This window comes from Myotis daubentonii, chromosome 5 (genome assembly GCF_963259705.1).
Source record: "Myotis daubentonii chromosome 5, mMyoDau2.1, whole genome shotgun sequence".
NCBI lineage: Eukaryota > Metazoa > Chordata > Mammalia > Chiroptera > Vespertilionidae > Myotis > Myotis daubentonii.
In genome coordinates, this window is record NC_081844.1 from 11,506,859 (window position 1) to 11,530,903 (window position 24,045).

At 40.7% G+C, this 24,045-nt stretch overlaps 1 protein-coding gene across 8 annotated transcripts in view; it reads left to right on the forward strand.

The window, feature by feature from the left end:
• The window catches only part of HNRNPM (heterogeneous nuclear ribonucleoprotein M), a 47,074-nt gene that overhangs the window by 12,903 nt on the left and 10,126 nt on the right, over positions 1-24,045 (forward strand). For 2 of the 8 annotated variants that reach the window (XM_059695915.1, XM_059695918.1), the window contains exons 1-9: positions 7,182-7,188; positions 7,274-7,367; positions 9,343-9,534; positions 10,236-10,389; positions 11,508-11,557; positions 14,153-14,213; positions 17,113-17,214; positions 19,670-19,714; positions 20,419-20,496. In XM_059695915.1, the coding sequence (XP_059551898.1) occupies positions 7,290-7,367; positions 9,343-9,534; positions 10,236-10,389; positions 11,508-11,557; positions 14,153-14,213; positions 17,113-17,214; positions 19,670-19,714; positions 20,419-20,496 (760 nt within the window). In that variant the 5' untranslated portion in view covers positions 7,182-7,188; positions 7,274-7,289. Of the gene's footprint in view, positions 1-6,224; positions 6,278-7,180; positions 7,189-7,273; positions 7,368-9,342; positions 9,535-10,235; positions 10,390-11,507; positions 11,558-14,152; positions 14,214-17,112; positions 17,215-19,669; positions 19,715-20,418; positions 20,497-24,045 lie in introns of those variants that run through there. The other 6 variants (XM_059695920.1, XM_059695921.1, XM_059695923.1 and 3 more) reach the window with 5 other exon arrangements.

Sequence of the window (24,045 nt, forward strand, 5' to 3'; positions counted from 1 at the left end):
CCTGATCCCACCATACGCAGAGCATTGTCTTCTTACTGAATTTGGCCTTGCAGTCAATGTTAATAGTTGACCTGGATCAACCCATGATTTTGTGCGTTTGGGAGTCTCAAAATAAATCCACTTTTCTTTTATTTATTTTTTTCAAATATATTTTATTGATTTTTTACAGAGAGGAAGGGAAAGGGATAGAGAGTTAGAAACATCAATGAGAGAGAAACATCAATCAGCTGCCTCCTGCACACGCCCTACTGGGGATATGTCCGCAACCAAGGTACATGCCCTTGACTGGAATCGAACCTGGGACCCTTGAGTCCGCAGGCTGACGCTCCATCCACTGAGCCAAACCGGTTAGGGCAATAAATCCGCTTTTCATCATCAGTCACAATTTGATGCAAAAAAGACTTTCTTTCGTGCCGTTGAAGCAACATTTTACTGATGACTTTTTGGTTTCCCATTTGTCTTCCATTCAGTTGATGTGGCACCCATTTTCCTTCCTTGAAAATCTTTCCCATTGCTTGTAATGATCGGAAATTGTTTGCTGAGCAACGTTTAATCTTTCTGCAAGTTGTTTTTGAGTTTGACATGCATCTTCATCCAATAATGCTTGTAATTGTTGGTCTTCAAACTTTTTCGGTTAACCTGGACATTGTCTTTCACATCGAAACCATCACTTTTAAAGCGTTTAAACCAGTGTTCACAAGTATCTTGAGATGCAGCATGTTCACCATAAGCTTCCGGAAGTATATGATAACTTTTTCTTCAAAATAAAATAATGAATTAAAACTTCATTAATTAAAATGCTCCTTTTTTGGCATGAAATTCAACATTTTTAAGCATAAAAATAACTCTGATGTTAACACCTTCAGCAAATTTGACATAACAAAGTTTTGAAGCTTGATCACTACAACAAAATAGCATACATATCAAATCGCATATATATCAACAAATGTGTAACTCCATCTATTGAAAAAAATCCGCATTATTAACTGGTACACCTAGTAAATAGTTATTTGAAATCTGAAATATTTATGTGAAATCTGTTGCGAATATGTTTTAAGGTTTTTGAAGACTTATTGCACAGGGGGGAAAATATGCAGATAGAGACACATGCTAAAAGCATTAGTCTCAAAATAATCTCTAGTATGGGCAAAACAGAGATTTGGGCTGTCATAACCCAATCACTCTATCAGTCTGCATTTTAAGATTCTGTCCCTGATGAAATTGTCCTGTTTCAGAAAACTAATGGAATAATTTGTCCTCAAGATCTGAATAATGTTATATCATTGCAGCACCGTCTAATTGCCACCTCTCAGAATTAAGGTAGCAGCTCTGAGATGGCAGGACAGAAACTTTCTAAGCCTAATCATTAATCATGCCTGAGACTGCCTCACGCACTGCTCCCTAATTCCCTGTCTTTCCCCTTCGACATCAGGGTATTTAAAGTACTCGTCTTGAATTTTAGCATTGATCAGCATTCTGGAAGATCCTACTAATAATTCATGTATTATGTGAACTGGCCACTTTCCCCCAGGCTTTTCAAACCCTTTGTGGGATCACAAAGCTTGTTTGGTGCCCAGCTTTTTTTGGTGGCACTATCATGAAATCAACATTGCTGATTTTTTGCTCACTCCCACAATATCAGTTAAAGACATGAATTAAAGCGTTTCACAGTCCTTAGAATTGAATGCCCTCTTTCCCTGAGCTTTCCCCTCCCTATCTATGGGACACAGGAAAGGTTTCTATTGTCCTTCCTTTTGACTGTGCTTATTTTTTTTATGGAGATATTGCATGGGGGGAAAAATGGCAGCTCTGAAGACCAAATAGTTACTGGATTAAAAAATATTTTTTTGAGAGCCAGTGTAATATGAAATTTGGAGATTACCAAACCAAGTTTGAGAGTGACGTACGGTCTCAACAGCTGTCTAATTAGGATACACATTTTAAAGTGTCCATAAGGATTGGGCAAAGAAGTACGATTTCTGTGAGCAAAAGATGATCTTGGGTATTTTAAACTTAAGCAGTGTTGTGCTGCATTACTGGGAAGTCCTGTGTAGATGAAGAAAGCTTGGCGTGGGGCTGCTTGTTCTCCTGGCCTAACCTGGGAGCCAGCAGGACTGAGCTGCAACAGCAGTTAAGCACAGAGCAGTGTGAGGGAGAAAAGGACGGTCAGTGATGTCGTTTACTCTGCATCAGTCCCAAAGTTAGCACCAGCCAGTCTAACTTGTGTAAGCGAAGATTTCGTTAAGCACTTAATCCGTCTATTTTTATTTAATGCATCACCTCAAGTAAATTTCAAATTCCAGCTAACACAAAACAAAGGCCCAGAGGGCATGTGTAGTCCAGTAGAAGATCTCCAGTGGCTCTTGGAGATAATCTCCATGGAGGCTCTTGGACAACTTACAAAGAATGGGCTCAATCAGTTTCTAACTTGTCTATAAATTAAGTAATCACTGTGTAGAATACTTATTTTGCCATTTATAAGAGAAACAAGCTATATATATAAACAACCTATATATATGCCTATATATATTAAACAAGCTTTTCAAATTCAAAATATGTAATCAATGCACCCTTCCATTAGAGTGTTTACCTTATTATGAGGTGAAAATGTTTGATAACATGCCCTGGTCCCCTTCCCCCTTTTAAATTAGAGGCCTTTTCACATATGAATTCTCTTTAGTGACTTGGACCTCTGTACTACTCTATTTTTTAATTTTTGTCCATTTCAGACTTGAGCAGTAAATGAAAACACAGAAACAAATACTCTTTATGGTAAAAATGCATTCAGAAGTGTTAAGTCAGAGTAGCTCCAAGGACTGCCTGAGTTTTGGTTTGTTCATCTCTTTAACCTCCTGGTGCCTTTTATTCTTGAGGATATATATATATATATATATATATATATATATATATATATATATAGAGAGAGAGAGAGAGAGAGAGAGAGAGAGAGAGAGAGAGAGAGAGAGAGTCACTTTTTATTTTTCTCTTTTTGAGATGCATTTTAAAGTAAAGGTAGGTGATAACATTTGGCATTATTAGGCTTTTCAGAGTCATAGTTTTTTCCTGCAGATATTTTTATATTTAAGCTGCAATAGAACTTGTGTTAGCAGTCTCCTCTTGGCATTTCATCCATGTTCAACGCGGGGAACAGGGAGCAACAGTAATTTTCATTAATACCTGTGAATTCCATTTTTGTGGCACTGTTGCCAAGGCCAATTTGTGAACTCTGCCTTCACTCCTGGTTGATTGGTTCTTTTATTTATTTCGTTGAATATGGCCAGATTGCTTCAAAGTTTTGTTGATAGTAGTACTGACTACTAAACAGGTCTTGCTTTATTATTATCTTCCTATAGGGAAGTATAAATTAGCAACTGTTGCAGAGCCCGTGAGAAGCTCTGTAGCAGTTGCTAATTGATGCTCCTTGGGAACAGCACTGCTCATGCTAGAACCACAGTGACTGCCTCACTTATGACTAAACTGAGAGGAGTGAGGGTTAGTATAATGTAAGTGAGTGCGGGGCAGCATTTTAAGCAAATTTTTTTAAGCAAAGGTTTGAAGGTTGCGTGTTTCATCACTAGAATGTTAAGGGTGAAAAGTCCTAATTTCTAAACTTGGCTTTTGTTAAAATGGTTATGACCATGGAGAAAAGTTTGGTTTTTGGGACTTGCTTGGTTTCTAGGTTGCAATGACATCTTTTTGAGAAAGTGTCTTTATGGGCACAGACTAAAAACCGTCCAAATGCAACAGTATTTGACTTTTGACAACATAGTTACAGTTATCCTTGAGTTAGATATTGTGATTCTTTTATTTATTTTTAAGGTTATTAGGCAGTAGTCACAGTCATAGCTCTTAGCAAATAAACTTGGATTCTCTATTCATTGGCTTGACACTACTAGGCTTTTTAAAAAATATATATATTTTATTGATTTTTTACAAAGAGGAAGGGAGCGTGTTAGAGAGTTAGAAACATCAATGAGAAGGAAACATCGATCAGCTGCCTCCTGCACAGGCCCTACTGGGGATGTGCCTGCAACCAAGGTACATGCCCTTGATCAGAATCTAACCTGGGACCCTTCAGTCCGCAGGCCGACCCTCTATCCACTGAGCCAAACCACTTAGGGCAACTACAACCATTTCAGTCAGTGGTTCTCAACCTTCCTAATGCCACGACCTTTTAATACAGTTTCATGTGGTGACCCCCAATTTCATTGTTACAAATTGAACATAATTAAAGCATAGTGATTAATCACAAAAACATTATCTAATTATATATGTGTTTTCTGATGGTCTTAGGAGACCCCTGTGAAAGGGTCGTTTGACCCCCAAAGGGGTCGCGACCCACAGGTTGAGAACCGCTGATTTAAGTGGAGACAAAGGCTGTTGGTGCTCAAATGGCTGCTGCTATTGAAATAAATGGCTCTTAACATGGCTTCAGGAATGGCCACAACTTTTTTGGAATTGCTTTACTTTTGTATGGGTGAAATAAAGACAGTTTGTATTACTGTCCCTTGTCTATGGTCATTTTTCAGTTTGCCCCTCAGGAGTACATACTCCACATGTTAAATTTACTAGTCGCTCCTATTTCCTTCATCTCTGCACTCATTCTCCTTTCTGTTTTGTGTAAAGTCCTGGTTTGGTAAACATTTCAGGAAAGGACAAGGAAGACAAGGCTGTAGACTTAACCTTTGAACACTTGGCTTTCCTGCTTTCAATGCCATGCAAATATATTACTAATAAATATGCCTTTCAAATTGTTAATTAAAAAAATAATTTTATTTTACATTTAAATATCTCCTAGCAATATTTTAAAATCCAATAATAATTTTAATATTTTTTGAGCAAAGGAGGTAGAATAGGCAGGACTTGTTGAGGCCATTAAGAGGGTTATTTTTACTCTTGTAGTGCTAAACCAAACTTGGACACTGAGTTGGAGAAGGCTTTACCATTATAAAAATAATACTTTAAAAAATAGCCTGTTTAGAGATTTTCTCCAAATTAACGCTTTAAATTTCTGTTTGCCATCTTCAAGTTCAGCAGTTCAATGGTTGACTTGATGGGTTTTAACATCTGGGCATGGTGGTCATGAATTGGCAATCCAAACCTTTAGGAAAATCTGCAGAATCTTTTGAAATGCTTTGTTTTTCCCCCTTTGTGTAGATTAGAAGCCTGTGAGTCTGTTTAATTGTTTAGTTACAAACTAAGTTTGTGGGGGGGTTTTGTTTTTGTTTTAATTTCAAAGAGGAAGAGGGAGAAAGAGAGAGAGAAACATCAATGATGAGAGAGAATCATTGATCAGCTGCCTCCTGCATACCCCACACTGGGGATTGAGCCTGCAACCAGGGAATATGCCCTGACTAGGAATTGAACTGTGACCTCCTGGTTCCATAGGGCATGCTCAACCACTGAGCCATGCCGGCCAGGCCAAACTGAGATCTAAATTTGTATTTAATCTGTATTCTTTATTGAGGAAGTTGAGATGAGAAGGCAGCAATAATAAAGCCTGGCTTAATTCACTGAGGAGAACCCAGGTGCTGCTCTGGTTTTGTGATTGAATATTCAAACATCCTACTTCTGACAGTTGTTGGGCCCACTGCTTTGTGCAGGACCAGCTGTAGAATTGGTGGGATGTAGAGCAAAATGAAAATGCAGGTCCCCCCTTGTTTAAAAATTAGGAATTTCAAGACCACAACAACAATATTAAACCAAGCACGTGACTCTCCTGAGCGCAGGGCCCCCTGGATTATGCAGGTTGCTTACCCATGTAGCACGCGACACCGTGTGTAACCCTTTGAGCATATACACATTCTTGATATAGCATTTGAGCTCAGTCTAGTAGTGGCATTGCACTTTGTGTGCTGTTTACTTGCTTTCACCAGTAAGAGTGTATGTGTAAAACTTCTCCCTTACCCAGAAAGTGAATCACGTGGGCTTCTTTCCTATAGATTTGGATTGCCTCTAGTCATGAATGAGAGGTCCAGCCAGAGAAATTGATATGGAAATCTGTTTGTGGTGGGAGGAACATCAAGGACATTGTTAATGAGTTTCACCTACCTTTACTGCACACCTGTAATGCCTAGTTCTGTGGTTTAGAGAATATGGAGTGTTTCTGGGCTTTCTTATAAGGCAGAGGCTCCATACAAGGTTGCTGATGATTGTTCTAAATTCCCATTGTTTTCTTGGCTTTTCTCCCTTGGTTTATGTGTCGTCTGGAAACTGATTTGTAGTTGGTGAGGTAACATACGTGGAGCTCTTAATGGACGCTGAAGGAAAGTCAAGGGTAAGTGTCTGAGAGAATTTCTTCTGTGGATTTACTACATGAAAAATGTAACTGTATGGTGGCGTGGAATCGAATGAAATCAGGAAGGCAGTGAGTGCTCATGTTATAGTAGCCATGTTTGATTTTGCCAAACATTTGAGTGGGGTGGGAAGGGATTTTGCAAACGGGAGTCCTGCTTTTCCAAATGGCTGGCCAAAGAGCTTTTTGGTATTCTGTTTGGATGCCCAATTTTGATAACTGGGGACCAATTGTAGCATTGTCTCTTTGTTAACAGAGGAATTGGCTGTGTGTGAATTATGCATGGAATTTTAGTGGTGGTATATTAATGTAAAACGTGCGTTCTTGTCTAGAAAATGTTACTCTTGGTTGTTTGCTGAATTTGAAAGTTGTGTGAACCAAAGATTCCGAAAAGATTGCCTTTTTGCCAGTAAATTGTAAAACAAATATTTAAAATCTGAACGTTTAAAATTGGCCTCGTTTAAAGAGAAAATAAACTATTTTCTGTTGTGCAATAGAATGGCTTAGAATAATCAAAAGGATGAGCTCAGTTAATGAAAGGGATGGATTTAAGAGGAGTATGGTAAGGAGTTGATTGAGGGAAGCAGATCTAAAGTTTGTGTGATTTCTTGGAGAACCTGAATTTAGGTCTGCTTATTATAACTTCAGCAACTCTAGTGCAGTGCTGGTAACGTGCAGGAAAAGGAGATAATAAGGATCCCAGCTTTTAATAAGGAATGCTAAGCAAGACACTTCTGTCAGCTTCCTCTTAGAAGGGTTAATTAAAAACAACAACCTAACTTTGTTACATAAATCATTTTTATAACTGTCATTGATATTTAATATTTTTTTCTTTTCTTTTCCCCTATCCTTGCTCTTCTGATTGGTCTGTGGCTTCTTCCAAAGGGATGTGCGTAAGTATTGTCTAGTTACTTATTGGCAATTGAGCCTTCTAAGTTGCAGGACTGGTTTCACTCATTTCCTTTTGACTCTTCTTAGCGTTGTTGAATTCAAGATGGAAGAGAGCATGAAAAAAGCTGCTGAAGTTCTAAACAAGCATAGTCTGAGTGGAAGACCACTGAAAGTCAAAGAAGTAAGCGCTTAAAACACTGGATATCGTTTGTAATTGTCAAGTTGTCACACTATTAGGAGTTAGGAAAAGACAAAAATAGTCCTGGGCTATGTTTTATGGAACAGGCTAACCTTTGTTGTTTTTCTTTAATATATTTTTGTTGATTTCAGAGAGGAAGGGAAAGGGAGAGAGAGATAAAAACATCAGTGATGAGAATCCTTCATCAACTGCCTCCTGCAAGCCCCCCCTGGGGATCGAGCAGGCAACCTGGGCATGTGCCCTTGACTGGAATGGAACCTGAAACCCTTTAGTCCGCAGGCCGAAGCTCTATCCACTGAACCAAACCAGCTAGGGCCAACCTGTTTTGTTTTTGTTTTATTTCAGAGAGGAAGGGGGAGAGAGAGAAACATCAATGGTGGGAGAGAATCATTGATTGGTTGCCTCCTGCACGCCCCCTACTGGGGATCGAGCCCGCAACCTGGGCATGTGCCCCTGACGGGAATCGAAACTAGGACCCTTCAGTCCACAGGCCAATGCTCTATCCACTGAGCCAAACCAGCTAGGGCCAACCTGTGTTTTTAATGAAAAGGGTCAGTCACAGGCTTCAGTAGTCACTTCTGTAAGAACTTTGAATTAGTGGCTGAGTACATCCTGAGTGACTGCTGCCTGTCTTCTAACATCTGTGATCTTAGACCAGTCTGCCATGTGTTCTCAGAGGCATTCAAACTGAGCCTGTGGTTTTCTATTGTTTTTAAAGGATTCTATACCTATAGTTTTACCCAGTTTGATCCCTATTCTTGGCCTCCTTTTTTCTTTTTATATATATATATATATATATATATATATATATATATTGATTTTTTACAGAGAGGAAGGGAGAGAGATAGTCAGAAATATCGATGAGAGAGAAACATCGGTCAGCTGCCTCCTGCACATCTCCTACTGGGGATGTGCCCGCAACCAAGGTACATGCCCTTGACCGGAATCAAACCTGGGACCTTTCAGTCCGCAGGCCGATCATGCTCTATCCACTGAGCCAAACCGGTTTCAGCTTTTTTTCTTTTTTAAATTGAGTTTGTCATGACTCAAATCCTCTTTCATATCTAATCCAAATCAAATACCTTCTCTCCCTTGAGGAATAGGGTTTTTTAGATTTTATTTTTATTAATTCAGTCCCTCGGCTTTCTTTTTCAATCCTTACTTGAGGATATGTTTTATTGATTTTTACTTAGATAGGGAGAGAGTAAGAGGGAGAGAGATGAGAAACATTGATGTGAGAGAGAAACATTGATTGGTTGCCTCACAAGCTCTCCAACTGGAGAATGACTCTCCACCTTTTGGTGTACAGGATGATGCTCCAACCACACTGGCCAGGGCCCTCCTTGACTTTTTTTTTTATCTGTTGTTCTTGGAGGAAGATCAGTATATTCAGAGCTCAGGGAGGAAATTGTGGTAGGGTTTAAGTTCTCTTGTGTGTTGGAGGTGATACAGAAAAAGGCAGAGTTCAAGAATAGTGTCAATACCAGAGCTTTAAAGACCTGTCCAGACTTTACACAGGAGTCAGATGCTTGAATAATGTGAAAGATGGTGATCTAGAGGGGTGTTTTCAAACTTTTGGAAAATTCACTGATGGGGTTAGCAGGAATTATAAAATCCCATTGAATCAGTGTCAGCTAGACCAAGCATTGTGAAGATCTGGGAGTTCTAGATTATGTCAGCTAATTGGGTCACCTCCCTCCCCCTTTATTTTATTTTATTATTTACTTAGTTTAGTTGAGAGCTAAATTTTACATCCTTTCTTTCTTCCTTGTTCCTTTGGCTGGGATTCTTCCTGGCCTGGTGATTTAGTTCATTTGAATTTCTTGTTAAAAATTTTGAGAAATGCTTTCCAAATTACCTCTCAATTTCTGAAATTTTGGGGATATCACTTACAGTGCGAGCATGCGTTTAGTTGCCACTGGGTCAGTTAAATGTAACACTTCTGTGCTCGTTTTAGGATCCTGATGGTGAACATGCCAGGAGAGCAATGCAAAAGGTGATGGCTACGACTGGTGGGATGGGTATGGGACCAGGTGGCCCAGGAATGATTAATATCCCACCCAGTATCCTAAATAATCCTAACATCCCAAATGAGATTATCCATGCATTACAGGCTGGAAGACTTGGAAGCACAGTATTTGTAGCAAATGTAAGTAAATGAAACTGTTTGAAGTAGAAAAAAAAATCAGAATTTTATGAAACAGTCTTATCAATGTGTTATGAAAGTAGGTTTGATGTTTGAGAAGAAAAACTTATGAGAGGGTTACGTTATATTCTTGATTTATGTTAAAGAAATCAGCCTTGGGGTTAGGCTTTGTTCCCTAATGACCACCGCAGTCATAAGTTACAGGTTTGACTGAGGTCCCATGGGGGTGGTAGTTACTGTTGTTTATTACAAAAGTGGTGGCTGAGTCTGCATTCTTGGTGGGTTTAGTTAGGTGCAGGGTGAAAAACTTTCTGAGCAGAGATTATGTACTGACACTCCCTCTTGTGTCTGGGATAAATGCTAATGCCTTTGTCATTTGCAAAGGGAAATATTTTTTACAAAAGAAAGTGGGGAGGGGAGGGTAATGATACATTCTGGGGAGCCTTTTTTTTTTAAGTTTAAAAAAAGCATTACTTTGAAATGTCTGAGGTGATTTTAAGCTGTTCTTCAGAGAAGAGACAGTAAATGGCAGTTAAGGCCAGACTTTATAATCCTATTTGGGAAATTTTACTGCAGTTCATAAGTTTTTGTGATATGTTTTTCTAATGCTTGTCTCCAACCAAAGCATGTTGAATGCATGTAATACAAATGATGTTTTTCTTAAGATGTCTACATTGAGATTTTCTTCCCCCTTCCTTGATTAGCTGGATTATAAAGTTGGCTGGAAGAAACTGAAGGAAGTTTTTAGTATGGCTGGTGTGGTGGTCCGGGCAGACATTCTTGAGGATAAAGATGGAAAAAGTCGTGGAATAGGCACTGTTACTTTTGAACAGTCCATTGAAGCTGTGCAAGCTATATGTATCCTTTTATTGGAATTCAGCTCTTGGAGAACAGTTTGTCTAAATGTTATGTTATAGAGGCTTGTGTGGGGCAATGGTTAACTTTGCATATTTCTGTTTCCTGAGTGACTAGAGGGAATGTATTTCTGTGGAATTGGAAAAGTTCTCTGTAATGGAATTGATTTAATCCTGTGTAGATAAAAGGCTGGTTAGAAAGTAGGCACATTCTCGTAAGTGGTCTTTTCCAATGATTTCTTTTTAGAGGAGTCTGGTTTGAAATGGGAAGCCCAATGAAAGTGCCACTGGAGAAAAATTCGGTTATTTCTTTTTTTTTCTTTTTAAAAAAATATATTTTATTGATTTTTTACAGAGAGGAGGGGGGAGGGATAGAGAGTTAGAAACATCGATGAGAGAGAAACATCGACCAGCTGCCTCCTGCACACTCCCCACTGGGGATGTGCCCGCAACCAAGATACATGCCCTTGACTGGAATCAAACCTGGGACCCTTCAGTCTGCAGGCCGATCCTCTATCCACTGAGCCAAACCGGTCAGGGCCGGTTATTTCTTATATAAGCCTTTGCAGGGCCCGATTTCCAGTGGATTGACATCATTCTGTAAGAAGCATTTCTCTCTCTCACCATAGGCTCTTATCCTAGAGTTACATTTTTGTAGCCACGATGGAGACTACTACACAGGAACACAGTCACTAAATGCAGGCAAGACTGTCACTGAGTATTTTGCCCAGAAAACATGGTACTTCTAAAATGTTAGGATACTTGGCTCATTGGACACATATGGAAAACTGATGCCAGTGCTTAAGAGGATGGTTTGGTGAGAAGTGTAAAGTTGCATGAATGAAGCTCTGCACTTAGAGCTTCTACACTATCTCATAAGTGCATAACTCTTACGTTGCAAGCTGAGATTTATTTATTTCCCCCTTGAATGAGCTTTATTTATTGTTCCTTTTATGCTGACTTGAGAACCAGATACAGTTACTTGAAAGTGTAATGAGGAATCAAAATTGCTCTTCATTACTAGAGGGACTGGTAGCATTTGGATTATTTTTCTCTTATCTGTTTCTTTCCTGCCGTGCATGTTTTTAGAATTGTAAGAAATTGCCTTAATTTTAATAACAGCTATGTTCAATGGACAACTGCTATTTGATAGACCAATGCACGTTAAAATGGTAAGTTAATAGGTTCTCCAAAATACACTCAAGTGTAGCAAAAACATAGGATTACTAATAGTGCACGCACAGCCATTATTTATGATCAGTCTAAGTCAGTGATTTTCAACTGGTGTGCCACAATAATTTTTAAAACATGCAGTACCTATTTATTTTTATTGAATTTATTGGGGTGATATTTGTTAATAAAATTATATAAATTTCAGGTGTATAATAATAGAGTATATCTAAAACCTGACTATATAGTCAGGGGCACTGACCTCTTCCCTTATTTATTTTTAAATTTATCTTTATTGTTGAAAGTATTACAGATTTTGTTCCCCCGTTGACCCCGTCTATTCTGCACCAGTCCGTCAGTCCCCCCTCCCATATTCCCACCCCCACCCCACCAAAGCCTACCACACTATTTTTTCTGTGTCCATGGGTTATGCATATATGCATATAAGTTCTTTGGTTAATTTCTTCCTGTCCTCCCCCACCCCCTTTCAACAAACCTCTTCCTTTAGATTGTCAAATAAAAAAAATGACAGCCAACACAACAGTATCTGTTCGATGTGAATGAATCAAAAGTGTACCCTTCTTTTTGTCGGATGGGTGAAAAATAAATTTTTTGGCATGCCGCAGAATTTCAGTAATTATTTTATGTGCCATGAAATGAAAAATGTTGAAAATCGCTGGTTTAAGTTAAAATAGTGAACACATTTATGACAGAAATAACCTTTGCTCATGCAGCTCATCCTGTCCTAATCTATACTAGAGGCCTGGTACACAACATTCATGCACTGGGGGAAGGGGTCCCTCAGTCCGGCCTGTGCCTCTCGTAGCCCGGGACCTCTCGGGGGATGTCTGCCTGCCGGCTTAGACCCACTCCCCACAGATATCCCCCAAGGGGTCCTTAGCTGCCAGTCACAAGCCGGGCTTCTGGCTGAGCCTCTGCCCCCTGGTGGTCAGTGTGCATCATAGCGACCGGTCATTCTGCCATTTGGTCAATTTGCAATTAGCCTTTTATTATATAGGACAGTAAAAAAGCCCAGCGACTGAATGACAGGTCAACCAGGTGTTATGATGTGAACTGACCACCAGGGGGCAGATGCTCAGCGCAGGAGCTGCCCCCTGGTGGTCAGTGCGCTCCCACAGTGGGAGCATCGCTCTGCTGACCTGGATGAGCAGCACTCCTCGCAGGCCACTCCCCGCACCAGTGCACACATGCCGTGCATGGGGCCTCTAGTTTCAGATATATTATTATTTGCATAGTTGGCTAATTGACAGGGTCAGGAGGTCAGTTGAGTATCCTGCTTGAGCAAGTGATCAATTTTAAGGAATAATTATGTACCCTGGGTTTTCAGTTCTCAGTATGTTTTGTTAGTATTATATTTGTTGTGAACCTAATTAAGTCTTCGGTCAGACAGCCTTTAAAGTTTTGTTGAAGTGCTTCAATTAGCCTTGCTATGGCTGTGCCAAAGACAATGGTTAATACAAGCATGATTAGAACATGGTGAGGGCAAGGTAGTTAGCACTCACATTCAGGAAGAAAATAAAAGGAATTGTAAAGGAGTTTGTTTTTTTAATTGTTTAAAAAAAATAGATAATTGCTAAGCGGGGGGGAACATCTGTAAGACTCAACAATAAAGATTTTTAAAATTTCTATACAAGCCCCCAAAAAATTGGTTCATGTGTTTCAAAAGCATGAAAACGGTAATGTGAGTCTTGCTTTTGCTTCATATCCAGGTCCTATCCATCCCCACAGTATACATCTGAGTGTATATTTTAATCCTTTCCTCTTAGCAAGAAATACTCCTTTTTTAAAAAAAGATTGTTTTGGAATTTAAAATTTTCATTGATTTTTTTAGAGGGAGAGAGAGTGGGAGAAAGAGTTATTTCACTTTTTATACATTTATTGGTTGATTTTTAAAAAATATATATATTTTATTGATTTCAGAAAGGAAATGAGAGGGAGAGAGATAGAAACATCAATGATGAGAGAGAATCATTGATTGGCTGTCTCCTGCACAGGGGATTGAGTCAGCAACACAGGCATGTGCCTTGACTGGGAATTGAACCATGACCCTGGTTCACAGGTTGACGCTTAACCACTGAGCAACACCATCCGGGCAGTTGGTGGATTCTTGTATGTGCCTGATTGGGGATCGAACCCCTAGCCTTGGTGTATTGGGATGATGCTCTAATCGACTGAGCAACCCGGCCAGGGCTCCAGGCTTTTTTTTTTTTTTTTTTAATATATTTTATTGATTTTTTTACAGAGAAGAAGGGAGAGGGATAGAGAGTTAGAAACATCGATGAGAGAGATCGATCAGCTGCCTCCTGCACGCCCCCCCAGTGGGGATGTGCCCGCAACCAAGGTACATGCCCTTGACCGGAATCAAACCTGGGACCCTTGAGTCCGCAGGCCGACGCTCTATCCACTGAACCAAACCGGTTCAGCTCCAGGCTTTTTTTGATACGTGCATGGTATTCTATGGTGAGGGCGTCTCATCATTTATTAAACTAGTCGTCTGTTGATGGGTGTTGTTCCTGTCTTTTGCTGTTGCCAACAGTCTTCTAGGAATACTGAGATATATTTACTTTTTCTTTCAGGATGAGAGGGCCTTACCAAAGGGAGATTTTTTCCCTCCTGAGCGTCCACAACAACTTCCCCGTAAGTGTCTCATTTATTATGGTTGAGATTTTGAATTTGATTTATATTAACCAGAAAACTACAATGACTCTTTGAATTTGTGCCATGTTATCTTGCAAAATTCATACATGGATGTTCATACATAGCAGCATAATTTTAGCTGATCAGTGGGTAAATACAATGGTAAATCCATACAATGGAACATTCATTACTCAGCCATAAAAAGGAACAAAGTACCAATACATGTTACAGTATGGATGAGACTTGATTCCCATCTATAGGAAACATCCAGAACAGGTGAGTCTATAGGCAGGAAGTACATTAGTGGTTGCCAGGGGCTGGGAGAGTGACTGCTAATGGGGATAGGATGTCTTTTTGGGGTGATGAGAATGTACTGATTTAGATAGTGGTAATTGCATAACTCTGTATATACTAAAAATACCTGAGCTTTACTCTCTAAATTGATGAATGTTATTGTATGTGAAGTGCGTCAATCAAAGTTTTTATAGAGGGTAATTTGCAATATCCAGGTAAAAATCTGTGTTACAACGGGGAAGGCTAGTTGATAGGTCACTGCATAGATGGAAATGGCATACATTAATGAAGTCCAGCACTTCATCTGGCAAGCCCACAGGGGAAAGCTGAGCCTTGGCACAGACAGCAGTGGGAGTGAGGGCCTGTTGTAGCATGGGGGTTGGGAAATCAGCAGTGCAGACCCAGGCTAGTGTGTTGATGGAAGACTGGGAAGGATGAGGTGGGTGAGGGTGGGAACTGCTTATGCTTTGCTAGGGAGGACTTCTTACCAGATAAGGCAATTGGGGTGGGGCTGTTGGAGTGCCAGCCAATGCCTACAGTCTGGGGCAGTGACTTAAGTTTGATGCCCAGCCATCAGAGACTAGAATGCTAACTTTTGTGTGCTTTTGCAGTTCATGGTTACAGAAGCATAATAGAGGCAGATATTGAGGGGAAGTCAGTGACTTCAAAAATAGGACTTGGCTTATCTATTGAAAGTTAATATTTATTGAAGGACCACATTTCTTTTGTCATAACCAATGTGATCATTTGCAGTGGTCATCCAGGGTCAAGGGGGGTGGCTCTTGTTGACTTTCTGCAGGGTGACGGGGGTGGTGCTGATTGGCAACTTTGGCAGGCAGGTACTGGGCCCCAGGGAGCCCATTATCCAAGGCTTTTTGGTCTCTGAGCACATTTCAGAGGGTTGACTTGGAAGTCATCAGTAATTGGGGAGTAAGTAACCTTGGTAATTTCCTGCTGCTGTTTCTCCGCAATTTAAAAACAGAGGGATGTTTTTGTTTTTGTTTTTTTGTTTTGTTTTTTTTTTAACAGAGGGATGTTAATCAGATTAAACACTTGGGAACTCTGTCAGGTTTTTTTTGTGAGGGTGACATTGGTTAATAAAATTATATAGGTTTCAGGTGTACAGTTCTATAATCATCATCTGTACATTTTATTATGTGTTCAACACCCTCGTCAAGTCTCTCTTTATTGCCATTTATACCCCCATGCCCTTTTATCTCCTCCATCCCCCTTTCTAATGAACCTTTTTCCATTTAAAAAACAGTTTCTTGTTCTTGGTTTAAGCCTCAGACCATGGTCAACTAGAGCACTGCAAGTGTCTTACACTATCTCAGGTCTTATTGACTATTCTTAAATTTTAAATTTTTATTGATTTTATTAATTAAATATTTTTATTATTTAAAATACTTTTATTGATTTCAGAGAGGGAGAGGAGAGATATAAACATCAATGATAAGAGGGAATCATTGATTGGCTGCCTCCTGAACCCCCCTACTGGGGATTGAGCCCGCAACCTGGGCATGTGCGCTTGGTCAGAATTGAACCCAGGACCCTTCAGTCTTGAGGCTGGTGCTCTATCCACTAAGCCAAACCAGCTAAGGTATTTTTTTTTTTTTAAGAGAGGAAGGGAGAGAGATAGAAACATTGATAGAGAGAAACATCTATCAGCTGCCTCCTACACGTCCGCTACTGACCAGAAATCAAACCAGTGGCCTTCTTGGGGTCTGGGATGATGCTGAACCAATTTGAGTCACACCAGCCAGGCTATTTTTATTGATTTTAAAGAGAGAAACATCAATTGCTTCCTTCCTATATGTGCCCCGATTGGGGATTGAGCCTGTAACCTAGGTATGTTTCCTGATCTGGAATCAAACTTGCAATCTCTTGGTGTACAGAATGACACTCCAACCAGCCAAGCCACCCAGTCAGGGCAAACCTTGTTTGCTCTTTTGAGACCAATCTGTATTCTTGGGTCCCTGTTTGTGGACTTGAGGGTGGGCTGGGTATTAATCCATGGGTTAGGAAGCTTTGGGGTAGAGATTGGCAGGTGGAAGTGGGCATATTTGTCACACTTGCCACCTAATGTCTTGAGTTGCCCTCCTTTTTTTTTTAATCCTCACCCTTTTCTGTTGATTTTTTTTTTTTTTTAAGAGAAAGTGGAAGGGGCGGGGAGAGAGAAACTGATTGGTTGCCTCCCACATGTGCCCTGATTAGGGCTGGGGTCGAACCTGCAATCCTTAGGTGCTCGGGGTGACACTTTAACCATTGAGCCACAATGGCCAGGGCTTGAGTTGCCTTTTTATTTAGGGAAACAAATAGGTGCTCACAATTTTTACTGTGTGAGCTGTTCACAGTTCTCTGTAACTTTGAAGTGAACTGATTTTTAGTTGTGCCTTTCTACATATCACAAACTGATCTGTAAAAGGTTAGCCTTAAAAAGGAGAGCTCTCACGTGTACAACTGTTGAGTTACGAATTAGAACCTGTGTTTGTTGTAGAGGTGGGTGGAAATGGAGCTTGACAGTTATGATTCTTTTGCTGTTGAGAGTCATGGTTTATTCTAAGTTAGTGGAATTTACACTTCTGATTTTCTCTTTTCCTTTCAGATGGACTTGGTGGTATTGGCATGGGGTTAGGACCAGGAGGGCAGCCTATCGATGCCAATCACCTAAATAAAGGCATTGGCATGGGAAACATAGGACCTGCAGGTGAGAATTACAGTGTACCTTGATTAGAGACTTATGGGGAGTGTAAAGTTATTAACAATATATAATTAAAATAATCCTATATAATAAAGAGGTAATATGCAAATTCACTGTCATGCACTTGCACAAATGGCCACCCGCCATATGGTCACAAGATGGCCGGCAGGGGAGGGCTGTTGTGGGCGATCAGGCCAGCAAGAGAGGGCAGTTAGGGGTGACCGGGCTGGCAGGGGAGGGTAGTTGGGGGGGACCCAGGCCTGCAGGGGAGGGCATTTGGGAGCAACTGGGCCAGCAGGGGAGCAGTTAGGCATCGATCATGATGGCAGCGGAGTGGTTAGGGGGTCATCAAACTAGCAGGCAGAAGCAGTTAGGGGCAATCAGGCAGGCGGGTGGTTGGGAGCCAGCAGTCCTGGATTGTGAGAGGGATGTCCGACTGCCGGTTTAGGCCCCATCCCTATGGCCTAAACCGGCAGTCGGACATACCCCGAGGGGTTCCAGATTGAAGAGGGTACAGGCTGGGCTGAGGGACACACACACACACACACACACACACACACACACACACTGCATGAATTTCGTGCACTGGGCCTCTAGTTATTGAGATAATTTGACATTGAGTAGTTTAAAAAGAATAAGGATTTAATTGGGGCAGAGTTCCCTCTTTTTTTTTTTTTAAGCCTCACCCTAGGACAGTGATGGCGAACCTATGACACGCTGTCAGAGGTGACACGCGAACTCATTTTTTTGGTTGATTTTTCTTTGTTAAATGGCATTTAAATATGTAAAATAAATATCAAAAATATAAATCTTTGTTTTACTATGGTTGCAGATATCAAAAAATTTCTATATGTGACATGGCACCAGAGTTAAGTTAGGGTTTCTCAAAATGCTGACATGCCGAGCTCACAAGGTTCGCCATCACTGCCCTATGATATTTTTTCTGATATTTAGAGAGAGAGTGGGAGGGAGGGAGGAACGGGGAGAGAGGAATATTGATGTGAGAGAGACACATTGACTGGTGCCTCCTGCACATGCCCCAATTAGGGCCAGGAATCAAGCCTGCAACCGTTTGGCCCATAGACTGGCTCTCTAACCATTGAGCAAACCAGCCAGGGCCCCTGCTTTTTTTTATTTTTCCTGAATTGAATCCTTTTTCCCCCTAAAGCCATCATACCTTAGCATTTTATCCTTGCATAACCTTCTGAGCTGACATAGTTAAGCTATTCAATAAAAGGAGGCAAGCCAGAGAGTTGGTCTTGCTCAAGGTCACACTATCAGTTAGTGACAGAGACTGTAAGTCTCCTGATCATGGGACCACAGCACTGCCACAGTCTATTACTCAGACGCCCTTGGGCTAAGGCCTTGGTGTTGATACGTTTTCTAGAGGTAGGGGCATTGATGGATGCTAAAAGGCCTGGGGGGGCCTCATTACATGACAGCATAGTTATTGTAGGCCACAGGACATGTGATGCACAGTTTTGTTTTTGTTCAAAGAAGATAAGAAATAGCTAATGAATAAAGGCTTTGGTGTGTAGAACAAACTTTAAACAGCATTTTCATTTCTGTGCAGTGAGGCATTTATATACTATTAAATATTTTTATGACTTCCGACTTAAATGTTTCTTGAAATCCTTTGAATTTCAAGATGGGTGCACCTCTACCTTGCTATTATCAGTTCTTTATATTCCTTATCTTTCAGCTTAAACTCTGGGGCCTACCTAAGGCCTGGGTCAGCCCCTCAAAGAGGCTCTACTAATCTGACCACCACACCGTCCTACCTGATACCTAAGAGGAAAGGCGGCTTGGGTTGGGGGAGGGAAGCCTCAGTGTTACTAGGAACTGCTTTTTACTTAGAGCAGGAGTGGGGAATGTCTGTCCAGGACCATATAAGGCCCTCTAAATCATTTGGTCTGGCCCCGCCAAGGCGTTCGGGGTGAATTAATTAAATGTTTGACCAAATATAGCAAGCTAATTTTTAAGTTGATACTTTTGTATGGCCTGTGAATGATGTTATAATATCCAAATGGCCCTTGGCAGAAAAAAGTTCCCCACCCCTGACTTACAGAATTTTACCTTTCAAAGAGATTTTTAAATATACTTCCCCTAAAATAAGTTTCTAATGAATGTTACCTAGTCTGTATCTTATAATTAGATTTCATGTTTAAAACTGTCTGTCTTGAGCATTTAGTTAAACTATATGAATCCTACATAATTTTGAGTCATGTGGTGATTATTTTGTTAAAGGCTTAAATACTTTTTGGGGAATGTGATTGTTTGACAGTTGAAATGGCACCCCCACCACCTCCCCTTTTCTTGACAATTAAAATATATTCATAATCAGTGGTATTTATACATTTGCTGGTTTAGAATTTCTTGTGTGTGTGTGTTGTGGTTTTTTTAAGTTCAAATGTTACTGCTTCGACATAATTTTAATTTGCATTGACTTTTTCTTTTTAAGGAATGGGAATGGAAGGCATAGGATTTGGAATAAATAAAATGGGAGGTAAGAAATTTAAAATAAAGTACAAATGTAATCCTTTTTAGTTATGGTTTTCTCTCTTTTTTCCTATTTGTTTCTCTTAAGCCCTGCATGAAATTTTTACTTTTACTTTGACTTCAAAAAAGTTTAAGTCTTGAAATTAACCTGTCCTTTCTTCCCATGGGTGCCTTGGCTTTTGGTTCTGGGTTTCTTACTTACTGGCTCTGTGTCTTTGGGCAAATCACTTCATCTCTCTGGACCACTGTTTGTTTGTGATTCATGGAAGGGGTGGATCAGATCAGCTTTTTTGAGGGTGCTGATTTTTTTTTTTAAATATATTTTATTGATTTTTTTACAGAGAGGAAGGGAGAGAGATAGAGAGTTAGAAACATCAATGGGAGAGAAACATCGATCAGCCGCCTCCTGCACATCTACTGGGGATGTGCCCGCAACCCAGGTACATGCCCTTGACCAGAATTGAACCTGGGACCTTTCAGTCCGCAGGCCGACGCTCTATCCACTGAGCCATACCGGTTTCGGCAGAGGGTGCTGATTTTAAGCAAGGAGCACTAACATTTGTTTTTTTCTAAAAGTCCATAAACTTGGTAAGCAAGTTCCTTGCAGAAAATAAAATATGCCCAAATGAAACTTGTGAAAACCGTTTTCTTTTCCTAAGCAGTCTAAGCAGGTCTCATAGGGATGGTGCTGAAATGTGTATTCTCTTTCAGGCATGGAGGGTCCCTTTGGTGGTGGTATGGAAAACATGGGTCGATTTGGATCTGGGATGAACATGGGCAGGATAAACGGTAAGACAAGTGTTGCCTTCCTGCTTGCCTCTTACTCTTTGCTGGCTGTTGGGTCTTGTGTGACCTTTAGGCAGTAGACCCATTTTTAATACATTATTCTCCCCTTCCACTTTTCTACCAAATCAATGTCTTTGAATTGCCTTAAATATCAGTAAAACTGTAAGTTTGTAGTTTTAGAAGCTAGACATAATGGTAGGTTTTTATTCTCTTGGTCACTAAATTCTTGAGACATCCTGTATTCTGAATCTTCTCCAGTAATAGTTCAGTAAAAATTTAAAGCTATCTTATTGCCTGCAACACTAGCAAGCATCATGTAGATACCTGTGCTTATGTTTTGCACCCTTTAAAATGGTCTCCAAGTGTAAGGGATTAGTTTCTTTAGCATTTTTTATGAAGTTCGTGTTTCCCCTAGAGTGCTGGACTGATGAGTTCTTTATCATTTGCCCTGATGATTCTTGAGTTGTAAGCAGAAGCATTAATTTAGTTTTACATAACACAAATTTTTGTGCACTATCATTCAAATCTTACAGCCCTTCCGACCTCTTAATAGAACTATAATGATAATATTAATTATAATGACAGTGTGTTGTGTCAATTAGTTTTTGCAAGAACCACATGATGTGTAGGTACTGTTATCCCCATTTAAGCAGAAACTGAGGCCCAGAGAGTGACTTGCCCTTGGGTTACATGGCTAGCAATGGTGGACCCAGGCTTTCTGACTCCAGAGTCTGACTCTTTAATATGCTGCAATCCTGCCTTTTAGAATTGCCCCTAGCACTGGCTTTAAGCAGCCTCCCTCACTAGCAGGGCTGTTGAGTGTGCTGTGAGAAACCTGCAATCTGTCTTTTTAAAATCCTCTGGGTTTTGGTAGACTCTGACCTTGCCTGTGGGAACACTGCTTCCTTTATACACATAAAATTCCTTGGAAGCCATTAAGGATCTGGGGTTAAACCTTTCTTTGCTGGTCTGTAGTAATGGATATTGGGGAGATATATAGCGCAATCATACATTACTAGGATAGACATCAGATGTCAACTGGAAAACGATGTCCTGATGAGTAAAGTGTTCTTCATGGTGGGAAAAAAAGATGTAGGAAGGCCCTCACCATGAGTTAGGAATGGAAGGACAAAGGTCTGTGTTGCCAGTGTGTTCTCAGGCTTGCCTGTGGCTTATGTGTGCCTGGGATGTTTAATAAAAATAAAAGTTGGAGAAATTTGGCTTGATCAAGTGTTTATTCAGAGTAGATGAGTCATTAGAAAGGGGATTTGGGTTGTTACTCTGAGTGGACTGAAATGATTTAGAAGTAGTTGGGAACAGAGTGGGGGCTGTGCTGAGCCAGATGGATAAAGTCCTTGATGACTTGGCAGCTGGAATGCTGCAGTTAATTTTGAGTCTGGTGATTAAAGCTTTAAAGTGCTGATTCTTGTGGAGAGTCAAACAGTGGAGGATGTGTTCTTAGGTTGTGTTCTTGGATGTTCTGAGGTATAGATACTTGAGTCTACCTCCATTCTCTACAGTAGAGAACAGAGCCTTTCTTCTTATATTTGAACTGTGTTCTAATTTGGTGGGATCGACTCTAGATCCCTTGGGTGCTGGATCCAAGGGAAGTTTTAATCACTAGAAAAAAATTGAAGATGTTTCAGATTTAATTTAATGTTTAGTTGATGACTGTAATGCATATACTAGTATTATGGTCACAGGTGCTGATAACAGATTAGAAATTAATCAGCTTTTTGGGGCCATCCAGTAGATTGTTAAATCTTGGTAGAATGGATGTAAAAATTTTAAATTGAAAGGTAATCACATATCAAATAATGACTGATTTGATGCAGTATTTGGCAGTGAAAAATACCCCCCCGCCCCGAGTACATTGGACTTCACACAGGGTTTCCTGAATTCTGCGGCCTGTTGACAGTTGGGAAGATTAGTTCTGAGGCCTTTAACAATGCATTAATGCCTGCATATGACTTTCTTATCTGAAAGGGGATGGGTGCTGCCTTCTTCATAGGCTTATGATAGGGATTAAAATAGTGTTGGAGAACTCCATCTGTTATAGGCCACTCTGGGATTTCTTTTCTGCCCACCAGACACAGGCTTGGACAAGTTACCTACATTTCCAGCAGATAGCATGCCACCAATCTATGGGATTCATTTGGGTTGATTCAAACTATGAATATAAAGCCCACCATTGCCAAAACTGTTGGATTTCCATACTAATTCTAGCCTCCTTCCAATGGAAATCATAAGGATATAGCCATTATTTTGTAGTTGTGCAGTAAGAGATGTCCTTCAAATAGCACCTGTCTACCTTATATTTCTAGGGAGCAAGATAATAAACTAGATTTTTCAAGGACCTCTCAATATGGGAAGGAGAAAAAGTAATTTGCATTTTTTATTTATTATTATTTTGCAAGTTTCAAGTCAAAAGGGTTTTCTATTGTTTTAAAGCATACAATGTAAAGACCGTCTAGAACAGCTGTCACCAACCAGTGGTCCTGTGATGTCCAAAAGATTGACAGCTGCTGCTTTAGAATATACAAGTAGCTCAGTGTCCACACTGACAGCAGTTACACCAGGGACATTAGTTTCCATTCCCAGAGGGTGGAGTTTGGGGCAGTAAGGCCTTTGTTTTTAAAAGACATTGTAAAAAATAAATACTCCTGCTGTCAGCATAGAAAAAAATGAAGTTACCCAAATTCCATTATGTAGATGGAACCACTCCTAATATGCTAAGTGTCTGGTCCTCTGTTCAACCAATCAAAGTGTAATATGCTAATGATATGCTAAGGCCATTCAACTGCTCGCTATGACGTGCTTTGACCACCAGGGGGCAGACACTCGGACTGGTAGGTTAGCTTGCTGCTGGGGTCCGGCCCATCGGGACTGAGCAAAACAGGCCAACACACCCTGGAGCCCTCCCTGTCTGGCCAACCTCTCGCATCCTTCCCCGGCCCCATTCGTGCTCCAGTGGGGTCCCTCGGCCTGGCCTATGCCCTTGGCCTGTGCCCTCTTGCAATCCGGGATCCCGGGAGATGTCAGAGAGCTGGTTTCACCCCGATCCCGCAGGCCAGGCGAGGGGCCCCACTGGTGCATGAATTTGTGCATGGGGCCTCTAGTCTATTTATTTATTTATTTATTTTATAAATGGCTGTGCTTGTGTATTACAGCAGGGGCTTTTACTTTAAGTTTAGGTTTCAACCTTCGCCTCACCCCTTACCAGGAATGTGACCCTGGTCAAGTTACGAAGTCATTTGAGCCTCAGTTTCTTTGTAAAGGGGCAGAGGTGGTGTAAGGTAATATTGGGGTGGGGGGGGGGCTGGTTGTGAGGATTCCATGAAATAGTAGCACACATAAAGTGCAGGGCAGGGCAGGGCATGTGGCAAGTGCGCCAGAAATGGTACCTGCTGCTGCTGGTACATAAACAGGCTCTCTTGCAGCCTATCTTTGACTCAACGTGCTCTGCAGTCCCCCAGGTCAGTTACGAGTAGCAGGTGCTTGGTGTGCCCATGTGTGGCTGTAATGGATGTTGTAAATTAGTCCTTCATGGAG